The sequence below is a fragment of the Hypanus sabinus genome, chromosome 3, assembly GCF_030144855.1.
Source record: "Hypanus sabinus isolate sHypSab1 chromosome 3, sHypSab1.hap1, whole genome shotgun sequence".
Taxonomy (NCBI): domain Eukaryota; kingdom Metazoa; phylum Chordata; class Chondrichthyes; order Myliobatiformes; family Dasyatidae; genus Hypanus; species Hypanus sabinus.
In genome coordinates, this window is record NC_082708.1 from 193,215,870 (window position 1) to 193,240,604 (window position 24,735).

The 24,735-nt window shown below is 60.3% G+C and overlaps 1 protein-coding gene across 1 annotated transcript in view; it reads left to right on the forward strand.

The window, feature by feature from the left end:
* The window catches only part of LOC132392015 (inactive carboxypeptidase-like protein X2), a 271,814-nt gene that overhangs the window by 190,768 nt on the left and 56,311 nt on the right, over positions 1 to 24,735 (forward strand). Inside the window, exon 12 of the mRNA XM_059965914.1 lies at positions 20,457 to 20,596. Coding sequence (XP_059821897.1) covers positions 20,457 to 20,596 — 140 coding nt within the window. The remainder of the gene's footprint in view (positions 1 to 20,456; positions 20,597 to 24,735) is intronic.

Consider the following 24,735-nt stretch of genomic DNA (forward strand, 5'->3'; position numbering starts at 1 on the left):
GTAGAGGGACGGGTGTGGACAGTGTGGGGGTGTAGAGGGACGAGTGAGGACAGTGTGGGAGTGTAGAGGGACGGGTGAGGACAGTGTGGAGGTGTAGAGGGACGAGTGTGGACAGTGCGGAGGTGTAGAGGGACGTGTGTGGACAGTGTGGGGGTGTAGAGGGACGGGTGTATACAGTTTGGGGTGTAGAGGGACGGGTGTGGACAGTGTGGGAGTGTAGAGGGACGGGTGTGGACAGTGTGGGAGTGTAGAGGGACGGGTGTGGACAGTGTGGGGGTGTAGAGGGACGGGTGTGGACAGTGTGGGAGTGTAGAGGGACGGGTGTGGACAGTGTGGGAGTGTAGAGGGACGGGTGTGGACAGTGTGGGGGTGTAGAGGGACGGGTGTGGACAGTGTGGGGGTGTAGAGGGACGGGTGTGGACAGTGTGGAGGTGTAGAGGGACGGGTGTGGACAGTGTGGGGGTGTAGAGGGACGGGTGTGGACAGTGTGGGGCTGTAGAGGGACGGGTGTGGACAGTGTGGGGGTGTAGAGGGACGGGTGTGGACAGTGTGGGGGTGTAGAGGGACGGGTGTGGACAGTGTGGGGGTGTAGAGAGACGGGTGTGGACAGTGTGGGGGTTTTGAGAGATGGGTGTGGACAGTGTGGGGGTGTAGAGGGACGGGTGTGGACAGTGTGGGTGTGTAGAGGGACGGGTGTGGACAGTGTGGGTGTGTAGAGGGACGGGTGTGGACAGTGTGGGGGTGTAGAGGGACGGGTGTGGACAGTGTGGGTGTGTAGAGGGACGGGTGTGGACAGTGTGGGGGTGTAGAGGGACGGGTGTGGACAGTGTGGGGGTGTAGAGGGACGGGTGTGGACAGTGTGGGTGTGTAGAGAGACGGGTGTGGACAGTGTGGGGTGTAGAGGGACGGGTGTGGACAGTGTGGGAGTGTAGAGGGACGGGTGTGGACAGTGTGGGTGTGTAGAGGGACGGGTGTGGACAGTGTGGGGGTGTAGAGGGACGGGTGTGGACAGTGTGAGGGTGTAGAGGGATGGGTGTGGACAGTGTGGGAGTGTAGAGGGACGGGTGTGGACAGTGTGGGGGTGTAGAGGGACGGGTGTGGACAGTGTGGGTGTGTAGAGGGACGGGTGTGGACAGTGTGGGGGTTTTGAGAGACGGGTGTGGACAGTGTGGGGGTGTAGAGGGACGAGTGTGGACAGTGTGGGGGTGTAGAGAGACGGGTGTGGACAGCGTGGGGGTGTAGAGGGACGGGTGTGGACAGTGTCGGTGTGTAGAGGGACGGGTGTGGACAGTGTGGGGGTGTAGAGAGATGGGTGTGGACAGTGTGGGGGTGTAGAGGGACGAGTGAGGACAGTGTGGGAGTGTAGAGGGACGGGTGTGGACAGTGTGGGAGTGTAGAGGGATGGGTGTGGACAGTGGGGGTGTAGAGGGACGGGTGTGGACAGTGCGGGGAGAGGTGTAGAGGGACGGGTGTGGACAGTGTGGGGTGTAGAGGGACGGGTGTGGACAGTGTGGGGTGTAGAGGGACGGGTGTGGACTGTGTGGGAGTGTAGAAGGACGGGTGTGGACAGTGTGGGGGTGTAGAGGGACGGGTGTGGACAGTGTGGGGGTGTAGAGGGACGGGTGTGGACAGTGTAGGTGTGTAGAGGGACGGGTGTGGACAGAGTGGGTGTGTAGAGGGACGGGTGTGGACAGTGTGGGGGTGTAGAGGGACGGGTGTGGACAGTGTGGGTGTGTAGAGGGACGGGTGTGGACAGTGTAGGTGTGTAGAGGGACGGGTGTGGACAGTGTGGGGGTGTAGAGGGACGGGTGTGGACAGTGTGGGTGTGTAGAGGGACGGGTGTGGACAGTGTGGGTGTGTAGAAGGACGGGTGTGGACAGTGTGGGGGTGTAGAGGGACGGGTGTGGACAGTGTGGGTGTGTAGAGGGACGGGTGTGGACAGTGTGGGTGTGTAGAGGGACGGGTGTGGACAGTGTGGGGGTGTAGAGGGACGGGTGTGGACAGTGTAGGTGTGTAGAGGGACGGGTGTGGACAGTGTGGGTGTGTAGAAGGACGGGTGTGGACAGTGTGGGGGTGTAGAGGGACGGGTGTGGACAGTGTGGGGGTGTAGAGGGACGGGTGTGTACAGTGTTGGGGTGTAGAGGGATGGGTGTGGACAGTGTGGGTGTGTAGAGGGACGGGTGTGGACAGTGTGGGGGTGTAGAGGGACGGGTGTGGACAGTGTAGGTGTGTAGAGGGACGGGTGTGGACAGTGTGGGTGTGTAGAAGGACGGGTGTGGACAGTGTGGGGGTGTAGAGGGACGGGTGTGGACAGTGTGGGGGTGTAGAGGGACGTGTGTGTACAGTGTTGGGGTGTAGAGGGACGGGTGTGGACAGTGTGGGAGTGTAGAGGGACGGGTGTGGACAGTGTGGGGGTGTAGAGGGATGGGTGTGGACAGAGTGGGGGTTTTGAGAGACGGGTGTAGACAGTGTGGGGAGAGGTGTAGAGGGATGGGTATGGACAGTGTGGGTGTGTAGAGGGATGGGTGTGTACAGTGTGGGGGTGTAGACGGATGGGTGTGGACAGTGTGGGGGTGTTTGGTGGGATGGGTGTGGACAGTGTGGGGGTGTAGAGGGACGGGTGTGGACAGTGTGGGGGTGTAGAGGGACGGGTGTGGACAGTGTGGGGGTGTAGAGGGACGGGTGTGGACAGTGTGGGGTGTAGAGGGATGGGTGTGGACAGTGTGGGGGTTTTGAGAGACGGGTGTGGACAGTGTGGGGTTTTGAGAGATGGGTGTGGACAGTGTGGGGGTGTAGAGGGATGGGTGAGGACAGTGTGGGGGTGTAGAAGGACGGGTGTGGACAGTGGGGGAGTGCAGAGGGACGGGTGTGGACAGTGTGGGAGTGTAGAGGGACGGGTGTTGACAGTGTGGGGAGAGGTGTAGAGGGACGGGTGTGGACAGTGTGGGAGTGTAGAGGGACGGGTGTGGACAGTGTGGGAGTGTAGAGGGACGGGTGTGGACAGTGTGGGAGTGTAGAGGGACGGGTGTGGACAGTGTGGGGGTGTAGAGGGACGGGTGTGGACAGTGTGGGGGTGTAGACGGACGGGTATGGACAGTGTGTGGGTGTAGAGGGACGGGTGTGGACAGTGTGGGGTTGTAGAGGGACGGGTGTGGACAGTGTGGGGGTGTAGAGGGACGGGTGTGGACAGTGTGGGAGTGTAGAGGGACGGGTGTGGACAGTGTGGGGGTGTAGAGGGACGGGTGTGGACAGTGTGGGGGTGTAGACGGACGGGTGTGGACAGTGTGTGGGTGTAGAGAGACGGGTGTGGACAGTGTGGGGAGAGCTGTAGTGGGACGGGTGTGGACAGTGTGGGGAGAGGTGTAGAGGGATGGGTGTGGACAGTGTGGGGGTGTAGAGGGACGGGTGTGGACAGTGAGGAGTGTAGAGGGACGGGTGTGGACAGTGTGGGGTTTTGAGAGACGGGTGTGGACAGTGTGAGGGTGTAGAGAGACCGGTGTGGACAGTGTGGGGGTGTAGAGGGATGGGTGTGGACAGTGTGGGGGTGTAGAGGGACGGGTGTGGACAGTGTGGGGGTGTAGAGGGACGGGTGTGCACAGTGTGGGGGTGTAGAGGGACGGGTGTGGACAGTGTGGGGGTGTAGAGGGACGGGTGTGGACAGTGTGGGAGTGTAGAGGGATGGGTGTGGACAGTGTGGGGTTTTGAGAGACGGGTGTGGACAGTGTGGGGGTGTAGAGGGACGGGTGTGGACAGTGTGGGGGTGTAGAGGGACGGGTGTGGACAGTGTGGGTGTGTAGAGGGATGGGTGGGGACAGTGTGGGGGTGTAGAGGGACGGGTGTGGACAGTGTGGGGGTGTAGAGGGATGGGTGTGGACAGTGTGGGAGTGTAGAGGGACGGGTGTGGACAGTGTGGGGTTTTGAGAGACGGGTGTGGACAGTGTGAGGGTGTAGAGAGACCGGTGTGGACAGTGTGGGGGTGTAGAGGGATGGGTGTGGACAGTGTGGGGGTGTAGAGGGACGGGTGTGGACAGTGTGGGGGTGTAGAGGGACGGGTGTGCACAGTGTGGGGGTGTAGAGGGACGGGTGTGGACAGTGTGGGGGTGTAGAGGGACGGGTGTGGACAGTGTGGGAGTGTAGAGGGATGGGTGTGGACAGTGTGGGGTTTTGAGAGACGGGTGTGGACACTGTGGGGGTGTAGAGGGACGGGTGTGGACAGTGTGGGGGTGTAGAGGGACGGGTGTGGACAGTGTGGGGGTGTAGAGGGACGGGTGTGGACAGTGTGGGTGTGTAGAGGGACGGGTGTGGACAGTGTGGGTGTCTAGAGGGCCTGGTGTGGACAGTGTGGGGGTGTAGAGGGACGGGTGTGGACAGTGTGGGGGTGTAGAGAGACGGGTGTGGACAGTGTGGGGTGTAGAGGGACGGGTGTGGACAGTGTGGGGAGAGGTGTAGAGGGACGGGTGTGGACAGTGTGGGAGTGTAGAGGGCCTGGTGTGGACAGTGTGGGGGTGTAGAGGGACGGGTGTGGACAGTGTGGGGGTGTAGAGAGACGGGTGTGGACAGTGTGGGGTGTAGAGGGACGGGTGTGGACAGTGTGGGGAGAGGTGTAGAGGGACGGGTGTGGACAGTGTGGGTGTGCAGAGGGATGGGTGTGGACAGTGTGGGTGTGTAGAGGGCCTGGTGTGGACAGTGTGGGGGTGTAGAGGGACGGGTGTGGACAGTGTGGGGTGTAGAGGGATGGGTGTGGACAGTGTGGGTGTGTAGAGGGATGGGTGGGGACAGTGTGGGGGTGTAGAGGGACGGGTGTGGACAGTGTGGGAGTGTAGAGGAACGGGTGTGGACAGTGTGGGAGTGTAGAGGGACGGGTGTGGACAGTGTGGGGGTGTAGAGGGATGGGTGTGGACAGTGTGGGGGTGTAGAGGGACGGGTGTGGACAGTGTGGGGGTGTAGAGGGATGGGTGTGGTCAGTGTGGGGGTGTAGAGAGACGGGTGTGGACAGTGTGGGTGTGTAGAGGGACGGGTGTGGACAGTGTGGGAGTGTAGAGGGACGGGTGTGGACAGTGTGGGAGTGTAGAGGGACGGGTGTGGACAGTGTGGGTGTGTAGAAGGACGGGTGTGGACAGTGTGGGGGTGTAGAGGGCCTGGTGTGGACAGTGTGGGGGTGTAGAGGGATGGGTGTGGACAGTGTGGGGGTGTAGAGGGACGGGTGTGGACAGTGTGGGAGTGTAGAGGGACGGGTGTGGACAGTGTGGGGAGAGGTGTAGAGGGACGGGTGTGGACAGTGTGGGCGTGTAGACGGACAGGTGTGGACAGTGTGGGTGTGTAGAGGGACGAGTGAGGACAGTGTGGGGGTGTAGAGGGACGAGTGAGGACAGTGTGGGAGTGTAGAGGGACGGGTGTGGACAGTGTGGGGAGAGGAGTAGAGGGACGGGTGTGGACAGTGTGGGGGTGTAGAGGGACGGGTGTGGACAGTGTGGGAGTGTAGAGGGACGGGTGTGGACAGTGTGGGGGTGTAGAGAGACGGGTGTGGACAGTGTGGGGTGTAGAGGGACGGGTGTGGACAGTGTGGGTGTGTAGAGGGATGGGTGTGGACAGTGTGGGAGTGTAGAGGGACGGGTGGGGACAGTGTGGGTGTGTAGAGGGATGGGTGTGGACAGTGTGGGAGTGTAGAGGGACGGGTGTGGACAGTGTGGGGGTTTTGGGAGACGGGTGTTGACAGTGTGGGGGTGTAGAGAGACGGGTGTGGACAGTGTGGGGTGTAGAGGGACGGGTGTGGACAGTGTGGGTGTGTAGAGGGATGGGTGTGGACAGTGTGGGAGTGTAGAGGGACGAGTGAGGACAGTGTGGGAGTGTAGAGGGACGGGTGAGGACAGTGTGGGGGTGTAGAGGGACGGGTGTGGACAGTGTGGGGGTGTAGAGGGACGGGTGTGGACAGTGTGGGGGTGTAGAGAGACGGGTGTGGACAGTGTGGGGTGTAGAGGGACGGGTGTGGACAGTGTGGGTGTGTAGAGGGATGGGTGTGGACAGTGTGGGAGTGTAGAGGGACGGGTGTGGACAGTGTGGGGGTGTAGAGGGACGGGTGTGGACAGTGTAGGGTGTAGAGGGACGGGTGTGGACAGTGTGGGAGTGTAGACGGACGGGTGTGGACAGTGTGGGGGTGTAGAGGGACGGGTGTGGACTGTGTGGGGGTGTAGAGGGACGGGTGTGGACAGTGTGGGAGTGTAGAGGGATGGGTGTGGACAGTGTGAGGTGTAGAGAGACGGGTGTGTTCACTGTGGGGGTGTAGAGGGACGGGTGTGGACAGTGTGGGAGTGTAGAGGGACGGGTGTGGACAGTGTGGGTGTGTAGAGGGCCTGGTGTGGACAGTGTGGGGGTGTAGAGGGACGGGTGTGGACAGTGTGGGGGTGTAGAGGGACGGGTGTGGACAGTGTGGGGGTGTAGAGGGATGGGTGTGGACAGTGTGGGGGTGTAGAGGGATGGGTGTGGACAGTGTGGGAGTGTAGAGGGACGGGTGTGGACAGTGTGGGTGTGTAGAGGGACGGGTGTGGACAGTGTGGGGGTGTAGAGGGACGGGTGTGGACAGTGTGGGTGTGTAGAGGGACGGGTGTGGACAGTGTGGGGGTGTAGAGAGACGGGTGTGGACAGTGTGGGTGTGTAGAGGGACGGGTGTGGACAGTGTAGGTGTGTAGAGGGACGGGTGTGGACAGTGTAGGGGTGTAGAGGGACGGGTGTAGACAGAGTGGGAGTGTAGAGGGACGGGTGTGGACAGTGTGGGTGTGTAGAGGGACGGGTGTGGACAGTGTGGGGGTGTAGAGGGACGGGTGTGGTCAGTGTGGAGGTGTAGAGGGACGGGTGTGGACAGTATGGGGGTGTAGAGGGACGGGTGTGGACTGTGTGGGGGTGTAGAGGGACGGGTGTGGACAGTGTGGGTGTGTAGAGGGACGGGTGTGGACTGTGTGGGGGTGTAGAGGGACGGGTGTGGACAGTGTGGGGGTGTAGAGGGATGGGTGTGGACAGTGTGGGGGTGTAGAGGGACGGGTGTGGACAGTGTGGGTGTGTAGAGGGACGGGTGTGGACTGTGTGGGGGTGTAGAGGGACGGGTGTGGACAGTGTGGGGGTGTAGAGGGATGGGTGTGGACAGTGTGGGGGTGTAGAGGGATGGGTGTGGACAGTGTGGGGTGTAGAGGGACGGGTGTGGACAGTGTGGGAGTGTAGAGGGACGGGTGTGGACAGTGTGGGTGTGTAGAGGGACGGGTGTGGACAGTGTGGAGGTGTAGAGAGACGGGTGTGGACAGTGTGGGTGTGTAGAGGGACGGGTGTGGACTGTGTGGAGGTGTAGAGAGACGGGTGTGGACAGTGTGGGTGTGTAGAGAGACGGGTGTGGTCAGTGTGGAGGTGTAGAGGGACGGGTGTGGACAGTGTGGGGGTGTAGAGAGACGGGTGTGGACAGTGTGGGTGTGTAGAGGGACGGGTGTGGACAGTGTGGGTGTGTAGAGAGACGGGTGTGGACAGTGTGGGTGTGTAGAGGGACGGGTGTGGACTGTGTGGGGGTGTAGAGGGACGGGTGTGGACAGTGTGGGGGTGTAGAGGGATGGGTGTGGACAGTGTGGGGGTGTAGAGGGATGGGTGTGGACAGTGTGGGGTGTAGAGGGTCGGGTGTGGACAGTGTGGGAGTGTAGAGGGACGGGTGTGGACAGTGTGGGTGTGTAGAGGGACGGGTGTGGACAGTGTGGGGGTGTAGAGGGACGGGTGTGGACAGTGTGGGGGTGTAGAGGGACGGGTGTGGACAGTGTGGGTGTGTAGAGGGACGGGTGTGGACAGTGTGGGTGTGTAGAGAGACGGGTGTGGACAGTGTGGGGGTGTAGAGAGACCGGTGTGGACAGTGTGGGAGTGTAGAGAGACGGGTGTGGACAGTGTGGGGGTGTAGAGGGACGGGTGTGGACAGTGTGGGTGTGTAGAGAGACGGGTGTGGACAGTGTGGGGGTGTAGAGAGACCGGTGTGGACAGTGTGGGAGTGTAGAGAGACGGGTGTGGACAGTGTGGGGGTGTAGAGAGACGGGTGTGGACAGTGTGGATGTGTAGAGGGATGGGTGTGGACAGTGTGGGTGTGTAGAGGGACGGGTGTGGACAGTGTGGGGGTGTAGAGGGACGGGTGTGGACAGTGTGGGGTGTAGAGGGACGAGTGTGGACAGTGTGGGGTTTTGAGGGACGGGTGTCGACAGTGTGGGGGTGTAGAGGGACGGGTGTGGACAGTGTGGGTGTGTAGAGGGACGGGTGTGGACAGTGTGGGTGTGTAGACGGACGGGTGTGGACAGTGTGGGGGTGTAGAGGGACGGGTGTGGACAGTGTGGGGGTGTAGAGGGACGGGTGTGGACAGTGTGGATGTGTAGAGGGACGGGTGTGGACAGTGTGGGAGTGTAGAGGGATGGGTGTGCACAGTGTGGGGGTGTAGAGGGACGGGTGTGGACAGTGTCGGGGTGTAGAGGGACGGGTGTGGACAGTGTGGGAGTGTAGAGGGACGGGTGTGGACAGTGTGGGGGTGTAGAGGGACGGGTGTGGACAGTGTGGGGGTGTAGAGGGACGGGTGTGGACAGTGTGGGTGTGTAGAGAGACGGGTGTGGACAGTGTGGGGGTTTTGAGAGACGGGTGTGGACAGTGTGGGGGTGTAGAGGGACGGGTGTGGACAGTGTGGGGGTGTAGAGGGACGGGTGTGGACAGTGTGGGGTGTAGAGGGACGGGTGTGGACAGTGTGGGGGTGTAGACGGACGGTTGTGGACAGTGTGGGGTGTAGAAGGACAGGTGTGGACAGTGTGGGCGTGTAGAGGGACGGGTGTGGACAGTGTGGGGGTGTAGAGGGATGGGTGTGGACAGTGTGGGGTGTAGAGGGACGGGTGTGGACAGTGGGGGAGTGTAGAGGGACGGGTGTGGACAGTGTGGGTGTGTAGAGAGACGGGTGTGGACAGTGTGGGAGTGTAGAGGGATGGGTGTGGACAGTGTGGGGTTGTAGAGGGATGGGTGTGGACAGTGTGGGGTGTAGAGGGACGGGTGTGGACAGTGTGGGGGTGTAGAGGGACGGGTGTGGACAGTGTGGGGTGTAGAGGGACGGGTGTGGACAGTGGGGGAGTGTAGAGGGACGGGTGTGGACAGTGTGGGGGTGTAGAGGGACGGGTGTGGACAGTGTGGGTGTGTAGAGGGACGGGTGTGGACAGTGGGGGAGTGTAGAGGGACGGGTGTGGACAGTGTGGGGGTGTAGAGGGACGGGTGTGGACAGTGTGGGGTTTTGAGAGACGGGTGTGGACAGTGTGGGGGTGTAGAAGGACGGGTGTGGACAGTGTGGGGGTGTAGAGGGACGGGTGTGGACAGTGTGGTGGTGTAGAGGGACGGGTGTGGACAGTGTGGGAGTGTAGAGGGACGGGTGTGGACAGTGTGGGGGTGTAGAGGGACGGGTGTGGACAGTGTGGGGGTGTAGAGGGACGGGGGTGGACAGTGTGGGTGTGTAGAGAGACGGGTGTGGACAGTGTGGGGGTTTTGAGAGACGGGTGTGGACAGTGTGGGGGTGTAGAGGGACGGGTGTGGACAGTGTGGGGGTGTAGAGGGACGGGTGTGGACAGTGTGGGGTGTAGAGGGACGGGTGTGGACAGTGTGGGGGTGTAGACGGACGGTTGTGGACAGTGTGCGGTGTAGAAGGACAGGTGTGGACAGTGTGGGAGTGTAGAGGGACGGGTGTGGACAGTGTGGGGGTGTAGAGGGATGGGTGTGGACAGTGTGGGGTGTAGAGGGACGGGTGTGGACAGTGGGGGAGTGTAGAGGGACGGGTGTGGACAGTGTGGGTGTGTAGAGAGACGGGTGTGGACAGTGTGGGAGTGTAGAGGGATGGGTGTGGACAGTGTGGGGGTGTAGAGGGATGGGTGTGGACAGTGTGGGGTGTAGAGGGACGGGTGTGGACAGTGTGGGGGTGTAGAGGGACGGGTGTGGACAGTGTGGGGTGTAGAGGGACGGGTGTGGACAGTGGGGGAGTGTAGAGGGACGGGTGTGGACAGTGTGGGGGTGTAGAGGGACGGGTGTGGACAGTGTGGGTGTGTAGAGGGACGGGTGTGGACAGTGGGGGAGTGTAGAGGGACGGGTGTGGACAGTGTGGGGGTGTAGAGGGACGGGTGTGGACAGTGTGGGGTTTTGAGAGACGGGTGTGGACAGTGTGGGGGTGTAGAAGGACGGGTGTGGACAGTGTGGGGGTGTAGAGGGACGGGTGTGGACAGTGCGGGGGTGTAGAGGGACGGGTGTGGACAGTGTGGGAGTGTAGAGGGACGGGTGTGGACAGTGTGGGGGTGTAGACGGACGGTTGTGGACAGTGTGGGGTGTAGAAGGACAGGTGTGGACAGTGTGGGCGTGTAGAGGGACGGGTGTGGACAGTGTGGGGGTGTAGAGGGATGGGTGTGGACAGTGTGGGGTGTAGAGGGACGGGTGTGGACAGTGGGGGAGTGTAGAGGGACGGGTGTGGACAGTGTGGGTGTGTAGAGAGACGGGTGTGGACAGTGTGGGAGTGTAGAGGGATGGGTGTGGACAGTGTGGGGGTGTAGAGGGATGGGTGTGGACAGTGTGGGGTGTAGAGGGACGGGTGTGGACAGTGTGGGGGTGTAGAGGGACGGGTGTGGACAGTGTGGGGTGTAGAGGGACGGGTGTGGACAGTGGGGGAGTGTAGAGGGACGGGTGTGGACAGTGTGGGGGTGTAGAGGGACGGGTGTGGACAGTGTGGGTGTGTAGAGGGACGGGTGTGGACAGTGGGGGAGTGTAGAGGGACGGGTGTGGACAGTGTGGGGGTGTAGAGGGACGGGTGTGGACAGTGTGGGGTTTTGAGAGACGGGTGTGGACAGTGTGGGGGTGTAGAAGGACGGGTGTGGACAGTGTGGGGGTGTAGAGGGACGGGTGTGGACAGTGTGGGGGTGTAGAGGGACGGGTGTGGACAGTGTGGGAGTGTAGAGGGACGGGTGTGGACAGTGTGGGGGTGTAGAGGGACGGGTGTGGACAGTGTGGGGGTGTAGAGGGACGGGTGTGGACAGTGTGGGTGTGTAGAGAGACGGGTGTGGACAGTGTGGGGGTTTTGAGAGACGGGTGTGGACAGTGTGGGGGTGTAGAGGGACGGGTGTGGACAGTGTGGGGGTGTAGAGGGACGGGTGTGGACAGTGTGGGGTGTAGAGGGACGGGTGTGGACAGTGTGGGGGTGTAGACGGACGGTTGTGGACAGTGTGCGGTGTAGAAGGACAGGTGTGGACAGTGTGGGAGTGTAGAGGGACGGGTGTGGACAGTGTGGGGGTGTAGAGGGATGGGTGTGGACAGTGTGGGGTGTAGAGGGACGGGTGTGGACAGTGGGGGAGTGTAGAGGGACGGGTGTGGACAGTGTGGGTGTGTAGAGAGACGGGTGTGGACAGTGTGGGAGTGTAGAGGGATGGGTGTGGACAGTGTGGGGGTGTAGAGGGATGGGTGTGGACAGTGTGGGGTGTAGAGGGACGGGTGTGGACAGTGTGGGGGTGTAGAGGGACGGGTGTGGACAGTGTGGGGTGTAGAGGGACGGGTGTGGACAGTGGGGGAGTGTAGAGGGACGGGTGTGGACAGTGTGGGGGTGTAGAGGGACGGGTGTGGACAGTGTGGGTGTGTAGAGGGACGGGTGTGGACAGTGGGGGAGTGTAGAGGGACGGGTGTGGACAGTGTGGGGGTGTAGAGGGACGGGTGTGGACAGTGTGGGGTTTTGAGAGACGGGTGTGGACAGTGTGGGGGTGTAGAAGGACGGGTGTGGACAGTGTGGGGGTGTAGAGGGACGGGTGTGGACAGTGTGGGGGTGTAGAGGGATGGGTGTGGACAGTGCGGGGGTGTAGAGGGACGGGTGTGGACAGTGTGGGAGTGTAGAGGGACGGGTGTGGACAGTGTGGGGGTGTAGAGGGATGCGTGTGGACAGTGTGGGGGTGTAGAGGGACGGGTGTGGACAGTGTGGGGGTGTAGAGAGACGGGTGTGGACAGTGTGGGGGTGTAGAGGGACGGGTGTGGACAGTGTGGGGGTGTAGAGGGACGGGTGTGGACAGTGTGGGAGTGTAGAGGGACGGGTGTGGACAGTGTGAGGGTGTAGAGGGACGGGTGTGGACAGTGTGGGGGTGTAGAGAGACGGGTGTGGACAGTGTGGGGGTGTAGAGGGACGGGTGTGGACAGTGTGGGGGTGTAGAGGGACGGGTGTGGACAGTGTGGGTGTGTAGAGGGACGGGTGTGGACAGTGTGGGGGTGTAGAGAGACGGGTGTGGACAGTGTGGGTGTGTAGAGTGACGGGTGTGGACAGTGTGGGGGTGTAGAGGGACGGGTGTGGACAGTGTGGGTGTGTAGAGGGACGGGTGTGGACAGTGTGGGAGTGTAGAGGGACGGGTGTGGACAGTGTGGGGAGAGGTGTAGAGGGACGGGTGTGGACAGTGTGGGGGTGTAGAGGGACGGGTGTGGACAGTGTGGGGGTGTAGAGGGATGGGTGTGGACAGTGTGGGGGTGTAGAGGGATGGGTGTGGACAATGTCGGGGTGTAGAGGGATGGGTGTGGACAGTGTGGGTGTGTAGAGGGATGGGTGTGGACAGTGTGGGGGTGTAGAGGGACGGGTGTGGACAGTGTGGGTGTGTAGAGGGACGGGTGTGGACAGTGTGGGGGTGTAGAGGGACGGGTGTGGACAGTGTGGGAGTGTAGAGGGACGGGTGTCGACAGTGTGGGTGTGTAGAGGGACGGGTGTGGACAGTGTGTTGGTGTAGAGAGACGGGTGTGGACAGTGTGGGGGTGTAGAGGGACGGGTGTGGACAGTGTGGGGGTGTAGAGGGACGGGTGTGGACAGTGTGGGGGTGTAGAGGGACGGGTGTGGACAGTGTGGTGGTGTAGAGGGACGGGTGTGGACAGTGTGGGGGTGTAGAGGGACGGGTGTGGACAGTGTGGGAGTGTAGAGGGACGGGTGTGGACAGTGTGGGGGTGTAGAGGGACGGGTGTGGACAGTGTGGAGGTGTAGAGGGACGGGTGTGGACAGTGTGGGAGTGTAGAGGGACGGGTGTGGACAGTGTGGAGGTGTAGAGGGACGGGTGTGGACAGTGTGGGAGTGTAGAGGGACGGGTGTGGACAGTGTGGGGGTGTAGAGGGACGGGTGTGGACAGTGTGTGGGTGTAGAGGGACGGGTGTGGACAGTGTGGGGGTGTAGAGGGACGGGTGTGGACAGTGTGGGGGTGTAGAGGGACGGGTGTGGACAGTGTGGGGGTGTAGAGGGACGGGTGTGGACAGTGTGGGGGTGTAGAGGGACGGGTGTGGACAGTGTGGGAGTGTAGAGGGACGGGTGTGGACAGTGTGGGAGTGTAGAGGGACGGGTGTGGACAGTGTGAGGGTGTAGAGGGACGGGTGTGGACAGTGTGGGGGTGTAGAGGGACGGGTGTGGACAGTGTTGGGGTGTAGAGGGACGGGTGTGGACAGTGTGGGGTTTTGAGAGACGGGTGTGGACAGTGTGAGGTGTAGAGAGACGGGTGTGGACAGTGTGGGGGTGTAGAAGGACGGGTGTGGACAGTGTGGGGTGTAGAGGGACGGGTGTGGACAGTGTGGGGGTGTAGACGGATGGGTGTGGACAGTGTGGGAGTGTAGAGGGACGGGTGTGGACAGTGTGGGGGTGTAGAGGGATGGGTGTGGACAGTGTGGGGGTGTAGAGTGACGGGTGTGGACAGTGTGGGGGTGTAGAGGGACGGGTGTGGACAGTGTGGGGTGTAGAGGGACGGGTGTGGACAGTGTCGGGGTGTAGAGTGACGGGTGTGGACAGTGTGGGGGTGTAGAGGGACGGGTGTGGACAGTGTGGGGTGTAGAGGGACGGGTGTGGACAGTGTGGGGGTGTAGAGGGACGGGTGTGGACAGTGTGGGGGTGCAGAGGGACGGGTGTGGACAGTGGGGGAGTGTAGAGGGACGGGTGTGGACAGTGTGGGTGTGTAGAGGGACGGGTGTGGACAGTGTGGGAGTGTAGAGGGACGGGTGTGGACAGTGTGGGTGTGTAGAGGGACGGGTGTGGACAGTGTGGGGGTGTAGAGGGATGGGTGTGGACAGTGTGGGGGTGTAGAGGGACGGGTGTGGACAGTGGGGGAGTGTAGAGGGACGGGTGTGGACAGTGTGGGGGTGTAGAGGGACGGGTGTGGACAGTGTGGGAGTGTAGAGGGACGGGTGTGGACAGTGGGGGAGTGTAGAGGGACGGGTGTGGACAGTGTGGGGTTGTAGAGGGACGGGTGTGGACAGTGGGGGAGTGTAGAGGGACGGGTGTGGACAGTGGGGGAGTGTAGAGGGACGGGTGTGGACAGTGTGGGGGTGTAGTGGGACGGGTGTGGACAGTGTGGGAGTGTAGAGGGACGGGTGTGGACAGTGTGGGTGTGTAGAGGGACGGGTGTGGACAGTGTGGGAGTGTAGTGGGACGGGTGTGGACAGTGTGGGGGTGTAGAGGGACGGGTGTGGACAGTGGGGGAGTGTAGAGGGACGGGTGTGGACAGTGTGGGAGTGTAGAGGGACGGGTGTGGACAGTGTGGGAGTGTAGAGGGACGGGTGTGGACAGTGGGGGAGTGTAGAGGGACTGGTGTGGACCGTGGGGGAGTGTAGAGGGACGGGTGTGGACAGTGTGGGGGTGTAGTGGGACGGGTGTGGACAGTGTGGGGGTGCAGAGGGACGGGTGTGGACAGTGGGGGAGTGTAGAGAGATGGGTGTGGACAGTGTGGGGGTGTAGAGGGACGGGTGTGGACAGTGTGGGGGTGTAGAGGGACGGGTGTGTTCAGTGTGGGAGTGTAGAGGGACGGGTGTGGACAGTGTGGGGGTGTAGAGGGACGGGTGTGGACAGTGTGGGGGTGTAGAGGGACGGGTGTGGACAGTGTGGGGAGAGGTGTAGAGAGACGGGTGTGGACAGTGTGGGGGTGTAGAGGGATGGGTGTGGACAGTGTGGGGGTGTAGAGGGACGGGTGTGGACAGTGTGGCAGTGTAGAGGGACGGGTGTGGACAGTGTGGGAGTGTAGAGGGACGGGTGTGGACAGTGTGGGGGTTTTGAGGGACGGGTGTGGACAGTGTGGGTGTGTAGAGAGACGGGTGTGGACAGTGTGGGTGTGTAGAGGGACGGGTGTGTTCAGTGTGGGGGTGTAGAGGGACGGGTGTGGACAGTGTGGGTTTGTAGAGGGATGGGTGGGGACAGTGTGGGGGTGTAGAGGGACGGGTGTGGACAGTGTGGGGGTGTAGAGGGACGGGTGTGGACAGTGTGGGGGTGTAGAGGGACGGGTGTGGACAGTGTGGGGGTGTAGAGGGACGGGTGTGGACAGTGTGGGGGTGTAGAGGGACGGGTGTGGACAGTGTGGGGTGTAGAGGAATGGGTGTGGACAGTGTGGGTGTGTAGACGGACGGGTGTGGACAGTGTAGGTGTGTAGAGGGACGGGTGTGGACAGTGTGGGTGTGTAGACGGACGGGTGTGGACAGTGTGGGGAGAGGTGTAGAGGGACGGGTGTGGACAGTGTGGGGAGAGGTGTAGAGAGACGGGTGTGGACAGTGTGGGTGTGTAGAGAGACGAGTGAGGACAGTGTTGGGGTGTAGAGGGACGGGTGTGGACAGTGTGGGAGTGTAGAGGGACGGGTGTGGACAGTGTGGGGGTGTAGAGGGATGGGTGTGGACAGTGTGGGGGTGTAGAGGGACGGGTGTGGACAGTGTGGGGGTGTAGAGGGACGGGTGTGGACAGTGTAGGGTGTAGAAGGACGGGTGTGGACAGTGTGGGGGTGTAGAAGGACGGGTGTGGACAGTGTGGGGGTGTAGAGAGACGGGTGTGGACAGTGTGGGTGTGTAGAGGGACGGGTGTGGACAGTGTGGGGGTGTAGAGGGATGGGTGTGGACAGTGTGGGAGTGTAGAGGGACGGGTGTGGACAGTGTGGGTGTGTAGAGGGACGGGTGTGGACAGTGTGGGGGTGTAGAGGGACGGGTGTGGACAGTGTGGGAGTGTAGAGGGACAGGTGTGGACAGTGTGGGGGTGTAGAGGGACGGGTGTGGACAGTGTGGGGAGGGGTGTAGACGGACGGGTGTGGACAGTGTGGGGGTGTAGAGGGACGGGTGTGGACAGTGTGAGGTGTAGAGGGACGGGTGTGGACAGTGTGGGGAGGGGTGTAGACGGACGGGTGTGGACAGTGTGGGGGTGTAGAGGGATGGGTGTGGACAGTGTGGGAGTGTAGAGGGATGGGTGTGGGCAGTGTCGGGGTGTAGAGGGACGGGTGTGGACAGTGTGTGAGTGTAGAGGGACGGGTGTGGACAGTGTGGGGGTGTAGAGAGACGGGTGTGGACAGTGTGGGGTGTAGAGGGACGGGTGTGTACAGTGTGGGAGTGTAGAGAGACGGGTGTGGACAGTGTGGGGGTGTAGAGGGACGGGTGTGGACAGTGTGGGGGTGTAGAGGGACGGGTGTGGACAGTGTGGGAGTGTAGAGGGACAGGTGTGGACAGTGTGGGGGTGTAGAGGGACGGGTGTGGACAGTGTGGGGAGGGGTGTAGACGGACGGGTGTGGACAGTGTGGGGGTGTAGAGGGACGGGTGTGGACAGTGTGGGGTGTAGAGGGACGGGTGTGGACAGTGTGGGAGTGTAGAGGGACGGGTGTGGACGGTGTGGGGGTGTAGAGGGACGGGTGTGGACAGTGTGGGAGTGTAGACGGACGGGTGTGGACAGTGTGGGGGTGTAGAGGGACGGGTGTGGACAGTGTGGGAGTGTAGAGAGACGGGTGTGGACAGTGTGGGGGTGTAGAGGGACGGGTGTGGACAGTGTGGGAGTGTAGAGGGACGGGTGTGGACAGTGTGGGGGTGTAGAGGGACGGGTGTGGACAGTGTGGGGTTGTAGAGGGACGGGTGTGGACAGTGTGGGTGTGTAGAGGGACGGGTGTGGACAGTGTGGGAGTGTAGACGGACGGGTGTGGACAGTGTGGGGAGGGGTGTAGAGGGACGGGTGTGGACAGTGTGGGTGTGTAGACGGACGGGTGTGGACAGTGTGGGGAGGGGTGTAGAGGGATGGGTGTGGACAGTGTGGGGGTGTAGAGGGACGGGTGTGGACAGTGTAGGTGTGTAGAGGGACGGGTGTCGACAGTGTGGGAGTGTAGAGGGACGGGTGTGGACAGTGTGGGAGTGTAGAGAGATGGCTGTGGACAGTGTGGGGGTGTAGAGAGACCGGTGGGGACAGTGTGGGGGTTTTGAGTGACGGGTGTGGACAGTGTGGGGTTTTGAGTGACGGGTGTGGACAGCGTGGGGTTTTGAGAGATGGGTGTGGACAGTGTGGGGGTGTAGAGGGACGGGTGTGGACAGTGTGGGGGTGTAGAGGGACGGGTGTGGACAGTGTGGGGGTGGAGAGGGACGGGTGTGGACAGTGTGGGGGTGTAGAGGGATGGGTGTGGACAGTGTGGGGGTGTAGAGGGACGGGTGTGGACAGTGTGGGGGTGTAGAGGGACGGGTGTGGACAGTGTTGGTGTGTAGAGGGACGGGTGTGGACAGTGTGCGGGTGTAGAGGGACGGGTGTGGACAGTGTGGGTGTGTAGAGAGACGGGTGTGGACAGTGTGGTGGTGTAGAGGGAAGGGTGTGGACAGTGTGGGGGTGTAGAGAGACGGGTGTGGACAGTGTGGGAGTGTAGAGGGATGGTTGTAGACAGTGTGGGGGTGTAGAGGGACGGGTGTGGACAGTGTGTGGGTGTAGAGGGATGGGTGTGGACAGTGTGGGTGTGTAGAGGGACGGGTGTGGACAGTGTGGGGGTGTAGAGGGACGGGTGTGGACAGTGTGGGGGTGTAGAGGGACGGGTGTGGACAGTGTGGGGGTGTAGAGGGACGTGTGTGGACAGTGTAGGTGTGTAGAGGGATGGGTGTGGACAGTGTGGGGGTGTAGAGAGACGGGTGTGGACAGTGTGGGAGTGTAGAGGGACGGGTGTGGACAGTGTGGGAGTGTAGAGGGACGGGTGTGGACAGTGTGGGAGTGTAGAGGGACGGGTGTGGACAGAGTGGGGGTGTAGAGGGACGGGTGTGGACAGTGTGGGGAGAGGTGTAGAGGGACGGGTGTGGACAGTGTGGGGGTGTAGAGGGACGGGTGTGGACAGTGTGGGGGTGGAGAGGGACGGGTGTGGACAGTGTGGGGGTGTAGAGGGATGGGTGTGGACAGTGTGGGGGTGTAGAGGGACGGGTGTGGACAGTGTGGGGGTGTAGAGGGACGGGTGTGGACAGTGTGGGAGTGTAGAGGGACGGGTGTGGACAGTGTGGGAGTGTAGAGGGACGGGTGTGGACAGTGTGGGAGTGTAGAGGGACGGGTGTGGACAGTGTGGGGGTGTGGAGGGACGGGTGTGGACAGTGTGGGGAGAGGTGTAGAGGGACGGGTGTGGACAGTGTGGGAGTGTAGAGGGACGGGTGTGGTCAGTGTGGGTGTGTAGAGGGACGGGTGTGGACAGTGTGGGGGTGTAGAGGGACGGGTGTGGACAGTGTGGGGGTGTAGAGGGACGGGTGTGGACAGTGTGGGGGTGTAGAGGGACGGGTGTGGACAGTGTGGGGGTGTAGAGGGACGGGTGTGGACAGTGTGGGGTTTTGAGAGACGGGTGTGGACAGTGTGGGGGTGTAGAGGGACGGGTGTGGACAGTGTGGGGGTGTAGAGGGACGGGTGTGGACAGTGTAGGTGTGTAGAGGGACGGGTGTGGACAGTGTGGGTGTGTAGAGGGACGGGTGTGGACAGTGTGGGGGTGTAGAGGGACGGGTGTGGACAGTGTGGGGGTGTAGAGGGACGGGTGTGGACAGTGTGGGGGTGTAGAGGGACGGGTGTGGACAGTGTGGGGGTGTAGAGGGACGGGTGTGGACAATGTGGGGGTGTAGAGGGATGAGTGTGGACAGTGTGGGGGTGTAGAGGGACGGGTGTGGACAGTGTGGGGGTGTAGAGGGATGAGTGTGGACAGTGTGGGGGTGTAGAGGGACGGGTGTGGACAGTGTGGGGGTGTAGAGGGACGAGTGTGGACAGTGTGGGGGTGTAGAGGGACGGGTGTGGACAGTGTGGGAGTGTAGAGGGATGGGTGTGGACAGTGTGGGGGTGTAGAGGGACGGGTGTGGACAGTGTGGGGGTGTAGAGGGACGGGTGTGGACAGTGTGGGGTGTAGAAGGACGGGTGTGGACAGTGCAGGGGTGTAGAGAGACGGGTGTGGACAGTGTGAGGTGTAGAGAGACGGGTGTGTTCACTGTGGGGGTGTAGAGGGACGGGTGTGGACAGTGTGGGGGTGTAGAGGGACGGGTGTGGACAGTGTGGGGGTGTAGAGGGACGGGTGTGGACAGTGTGGGAGTGTAGAAGGACGGGTGTGGACAGTGTGGAGGTGTAGAGGGACGGGTGTGGACAGTGTAGGTGTGTAGAGGGACGGGTGTGGACAGTGTAGGTGTGTAGAGGGACGGGTGTGGACAGTGTGGGGGTGTAGAGGGACGGGTGTGGACAGTGTGGGGGTGTAGAGGGACTGGTGTGGACAGTGTGGGGGTGTAGAGGGACGGGTGTGGACAGTGTGGGGGTGTAGAGGGACGGGTGTGGACAGTGTGGGGGTGTAGAGAGACCGGTGTGGACAGTGTGGGGGTGTAGAGAGACGGGTGTGGACAGTGTGGGGGGTGTAGAGAGACGGGTGTGGACAGTGTGGGGTGTAGAGGGACGGGTGTGGACAGTGTGGGGGTGTAGAGGGACGGGTGTGGACAGTGTGGGTGTGTAGACGGACGGGTGTGGACAGTGTGGGGGTGTAGAGGGACGGGTGTGGACAGTGTGGGTGTGTAGAGGGATGGGTGTGGACAGTGTGGGAGTGTAGAGGGACGGGTGTGGACAGTGTGGGGGTGTAGAGGGACGGGTGTGGACAGTGTGGGGGTGCAGAGGGATGGGTGTGGACAGTGTGGGAGTGTAGAGAGACGGGTGTGGACAGTGTGGGGGTGTAGAGGGACGGGTGTGGACAGTGTGGGGGTGTAGAGGGACGGGTGTGGACAGTGTGGGTGTGTAGAGGGACGGGTGTGGACAGTGTGGGTGTGTAGAGGGACGGGTGTGGACAGTGTGGGGGTGTAGAGGAACGGGTGTGGACAGTGTGGGAGTGTAGAGAGACGGATGTGGACAGTGTGGGGGTGTAGAGAGACGGGTGTGGACAGTGTGGGGGTGTAGAGAGACGGGTGTGGACAGTGTGGGGGTGTAGAGGGATGGGTGTGGACAGTGTGGGAGTGTAGAAGGACGGGTGTGGACAGTGTGGAGGTGTAGAGGGACGGGTGTGGACAGTGTGGGGGTGTAGTGGGACGGGTGTGGACAGTGTGGGGGTGTAGAGGGACGGGTGTGGACAGTGTGGGAGTGTAGAGGGACGGGTGTGGACAGTGTGGGGGTGTAGAGGGACGGGTGTTGACAGTGTGGGAGAGGTGTGTACACACAAGCTGTGCCTTGCTCTCTGTTCCAGGTATGAATGATTTCAGTTACCTTCACACCAACTGCTTTGAGGTGACAGTGGAGCTGAGCTGTGACAAGTTCCCCCACCACAGCCAACTGCCCAGAGAATGGGAGAATAGCCGGGAGTCCCTCCTCTTGTACATGGAGCAGGTGGGTGCTGTCTGATCTCCATCACCTACGTCCCTTCACATCCTGACACCCGTCACCCTCACACCCCCACATCTGTCACCCTCACACCCCCACATCTGTCACCGTGACACCCTTCACTCGGTCACCCCAACACTCTGACACCCGTCATCCTGACTTCCTGACACCCCGACACCAATCTAAGATGATGTTAATCCCCTGCAGTGCCCAACCGTCCCAGAACACCTTTGTATTGCATGTGAACAGTGTCTGTGCCTCTCCATGGTCACCTGGGCACATCGCAATGCTGACCACCACCCACCTCCAGGACCTGTGGATTCCGAATTTGGCCAGCTCCCAGACATCCGCTCTCCCCACCCAACCCACCATGCCCTCTGCCCCTCCCATACTGGGTGACCGTAGGTGAAGAGGTGGTGTTGAAAAGCAACCAGGATAGGAGAAACAGCCTCCAGCCCTTGCAGGTATGCGACCTGGGGCTGCAATCTTGCACACTCAATGTACACATGGTACACGGTCTCTTACTGCCCACAGAAGTGACAGGTAGGTGGGAGGTCCGTGTACAAAAACATATTACAAGGCACCGCTCAATGCCACCCAAGTCTCCAATGTACACGAGGAGACCACCCTTGTCGAAGCACTTCCACTGGCGTGTCAATATCACCAGGGTCAGGGTTAACCCTTGTCGAAGCACTTCCACTGGCGTGTCAATATCACCAGGATCAGGGTTAACCCTTGTCGAACCACTTCCACTGGCGTGTCAATATCACTAGGGTCAGGGTCAGGGTTAACCCTTGTCGAACCACTTCCACTGGCGTGTCAATATCACCAGGGTCAGGGTTAACCCTTGTCGAAGCACTTCCACTGGCGTGTCAATATCACTAGGGTCAGGGTCAGGGTTAACCCTTGTCGAAGCACTTCCACTGGCGTGTCAATATCACCAGGGTCAGGGTTAACCCTTGTCGAAGCACGTCCACTGGCGTGTCAATATCACTAGGGTCAGGGTCAGGGTTAACCCTTGTCGAAGCACTTCCACTGGCATGTCAATATCACTAGGGTCAGGGTTAACCCTTGTCGAAGCACTTCCACTGGCGTGTCAATATCACTAGGGTCAGGGTAACGGTGAACCCTTGTCGAAGCACTTCCACTGGCGTGTCAATATCACTAGGGTCAGGGTCAGGGTTAACCCTTGTCGAAGCACTTCCACTGGCGTGTCAATATCACTAGGGTCAGGGTCAGGGTTAACCCTTGTCGAAGCACTTCCACTGGCGTGTCAATATCACTAGGGTCAGGGTTAACCCTTGTCGAAGCACTTCCACTGGCGTGTCAATATCACTAGGGTCAGGGTAACGGTGAACCCTTGTCGAAGCACTTCCACTGGCGTGTCAATATCACTAGGGTCAGGGTCAGGGTTAACCCTTGTCGAAGCACTTCCACTGGCGTGTCAATATCACTAGGGTCAGGGTCAGGGTTAACCCTTGTCGAAGCACTTCCACTGGCGTGTCAATATCACCAGGGTCAGGGTTAACCCTTGTCGAAGCACTTCCACTGGCGAGTCAATATCACCAGGGTCAGGGTTAACCCTTGTCGAACCACTTCCACTGGCGTGTCAATATCAATAGGGTCAGGGTTAGGGTTAACCCTTGTCGAAGCACTTCCACTGGCGTGTCAATATCACTAGGGTCAGGGTCAGGTTAACCCTTGTCGAAGCACTTCCACTGGCGTGTCAATATCACCAGGGTCAGGGTTAACCCTTGTCGAAGCACTTCCACTGGCGTGTCAATATCACCAGGGTCAGGGTTAACCCTTGTCGAACCACTTCCACTGGCGTGTCAATATCACCAGGGTCAGGGTTAACCCTTGTCGCAGCACTTCCACTGGCGTGTCAGTAACACCAGGGTCAGGGTTAACCCTTGTCGAAGCACTTCCACTGGGGTGTCTATATCACCAGGGTCACGGTTAACCCTTGTTGCAGCACTTCCACTGACGTGTCAATATCACCAGGGTCAGGGTTAACCCTTGTCGAAGCACTTCCACTGGCGTGTCAATATCACTGGGGTCAGGGTCAGGTTAACCCTTGTCTAACCACTTCCAGTAGCGTGTCAATATCACTAGGGTCAGGGTCAGGGTTAACCCTTGTCGAAGCACTTCCACTGGCGTGTCGATATCAATAGGGTCAGGGTTAACCGTCGTCGAAGCACTTCCACTGGCGTGTCAATATCACTAGGGTCAGGGTCAGGGTTAACCCTTGTCGAACCACTTCCACTGGCGTGTCAATATCACTAGGGTCAGGGTCAGGGTTAACCCTTGTCGAAGCACTTCCACTGGCGTGTCAATATCACCAGGGTCAGGGTTAACCCTTGTCGAAGCACTTCCACTGGCGTGTCAATATCACTAGGGTCAGGGTCTGGTTAACCCTTGTCGAACCACTTCCAGTAGCGTGTCAATATCACTTGGGTCAGGGTCAGGGTTAACCCTTGTCGAAGCACTTCCACTGGCGTGTCAATATCACCAGGGTCAGGGTTAACCCTTGTCGAAGCACTTCCACTGGCGTGTCAATATCACCAGGATCAGGGTTAACCCTTGTCGAACCACTTCCACTGGCGTGTCAATATCACTAGGGTCAGGGTCAGGGTTAACCCTTGTCGAACCACTTCCACTGGCGTGTCAATATCACCAGGGTCAGGGTTAACCCTTGTCGAAGCACTTCCACTGGCGTGTCAATATCACTAGGGTCAGGGTCAGGGTTAACCCTTGTCGAAGCACTTCCACTGGCGTGTCAATATCACCAGGGTCAGGGTTAACCCTTGTCGAAGCACGTCCACTGGCGTGTCAATATCACTAGGGTCAGGGTCAGGGTTAACCCTTGTCGAAGCACTTCCACTGGCATGTCAATATCACTAGGGTCAGGGTTAACCCTTGTCGAAGCACTTCCACTGGCGTGTCAATATCACTAGGGTCAGGGTAACGGTGAACCCTTGTCGAAGCACTTCCACTGGCGTGTCAATATCACTAGGGTCAGGGTCAGGGTTAACCCTTGTCGAAGCACTTCCACTGGCGTGTCAATATCACTAGGGTCAGGGTCAGGGTTAACCCTTGTCGAAGCACTTCCACTGGCGTGTCAATATCACTAGGGTCAGGGTTAACCCTTGTCGAAGCACTTCCACTGGCGTGTCAATATCACTAGGGTCAGGGTAACGGTGAACCCTTGTCGAAGCACTTCCACTGGCGTGTCAATATCACTAGGGTCAGGGTCAGGGTTAACCCTTGTCGAAGCACTTCCACTGGCGTGTCAATATCACTAGGGTCAGGGTCAGGGTTAACCCTTGTCGAAGCACTTCCACTGGCGTGTCAATATCACCAGGGTCAGGGTTAACCCTTGTCGAAGCACTTCCACTGGCGAGTCAATATCACCAGGGTCAGGGTTAACCCTTGTCGAACCACTTCCACTGGCGTGTCAATATCAATAGGGTCAGGGTTAGGGTTAACCCTTGTCGAAGCACTTCCACTGGCGTGTCAATATCACTAGGGTCAGGGTCAGGTTAACCCTTGTCGAAGCACTTCCACTGGCGTGTCAATATCACCAGGGTCAGGGTTAACCCTTGTCGAAGCACTTCCACTGGCGTGTCAATATCACCAGGGTCAGGGTTAACCCTTGTCGAACCACTTCCACTGGCGTGTCAATATCACCAGGGTCAGGGTTAACCCTTGTCGCAGCACTTCCACTGGCGTGTCAGTAACACCAGGGTCAGGGTTAACCCTTGTCGAAGCACTTCCACTGGGGTGTCTATATCACCAGGGTCACGGTTAACCCTTGTTGCAGCACTTCCACTGACGTGTCAATATCACCAGGGTCAGGGTTAACCCTTGTCGAAGCACTTCCACTGGCGTGTCAATATCACTGGGGGTCAGGGTCAGGTTAACCCTTGTCTAACCACTTCCAGTAGCGTGTCAATATCACTAGGGTCAGGGTCAGGGTTAACCCTTGTCGAAGCACTTCACTGGCGTGTCGATATCAATAGGGTCAGGGTTAACCGTCGTCGAAGCACTTCCACTGGCGTGTCAATATCACTAGGGTCAGGGTCAGGGTTAACCCTTGTCGAACCACTTCCACTGGCGTGTCAATATCACTAGGGTCAGGGTCA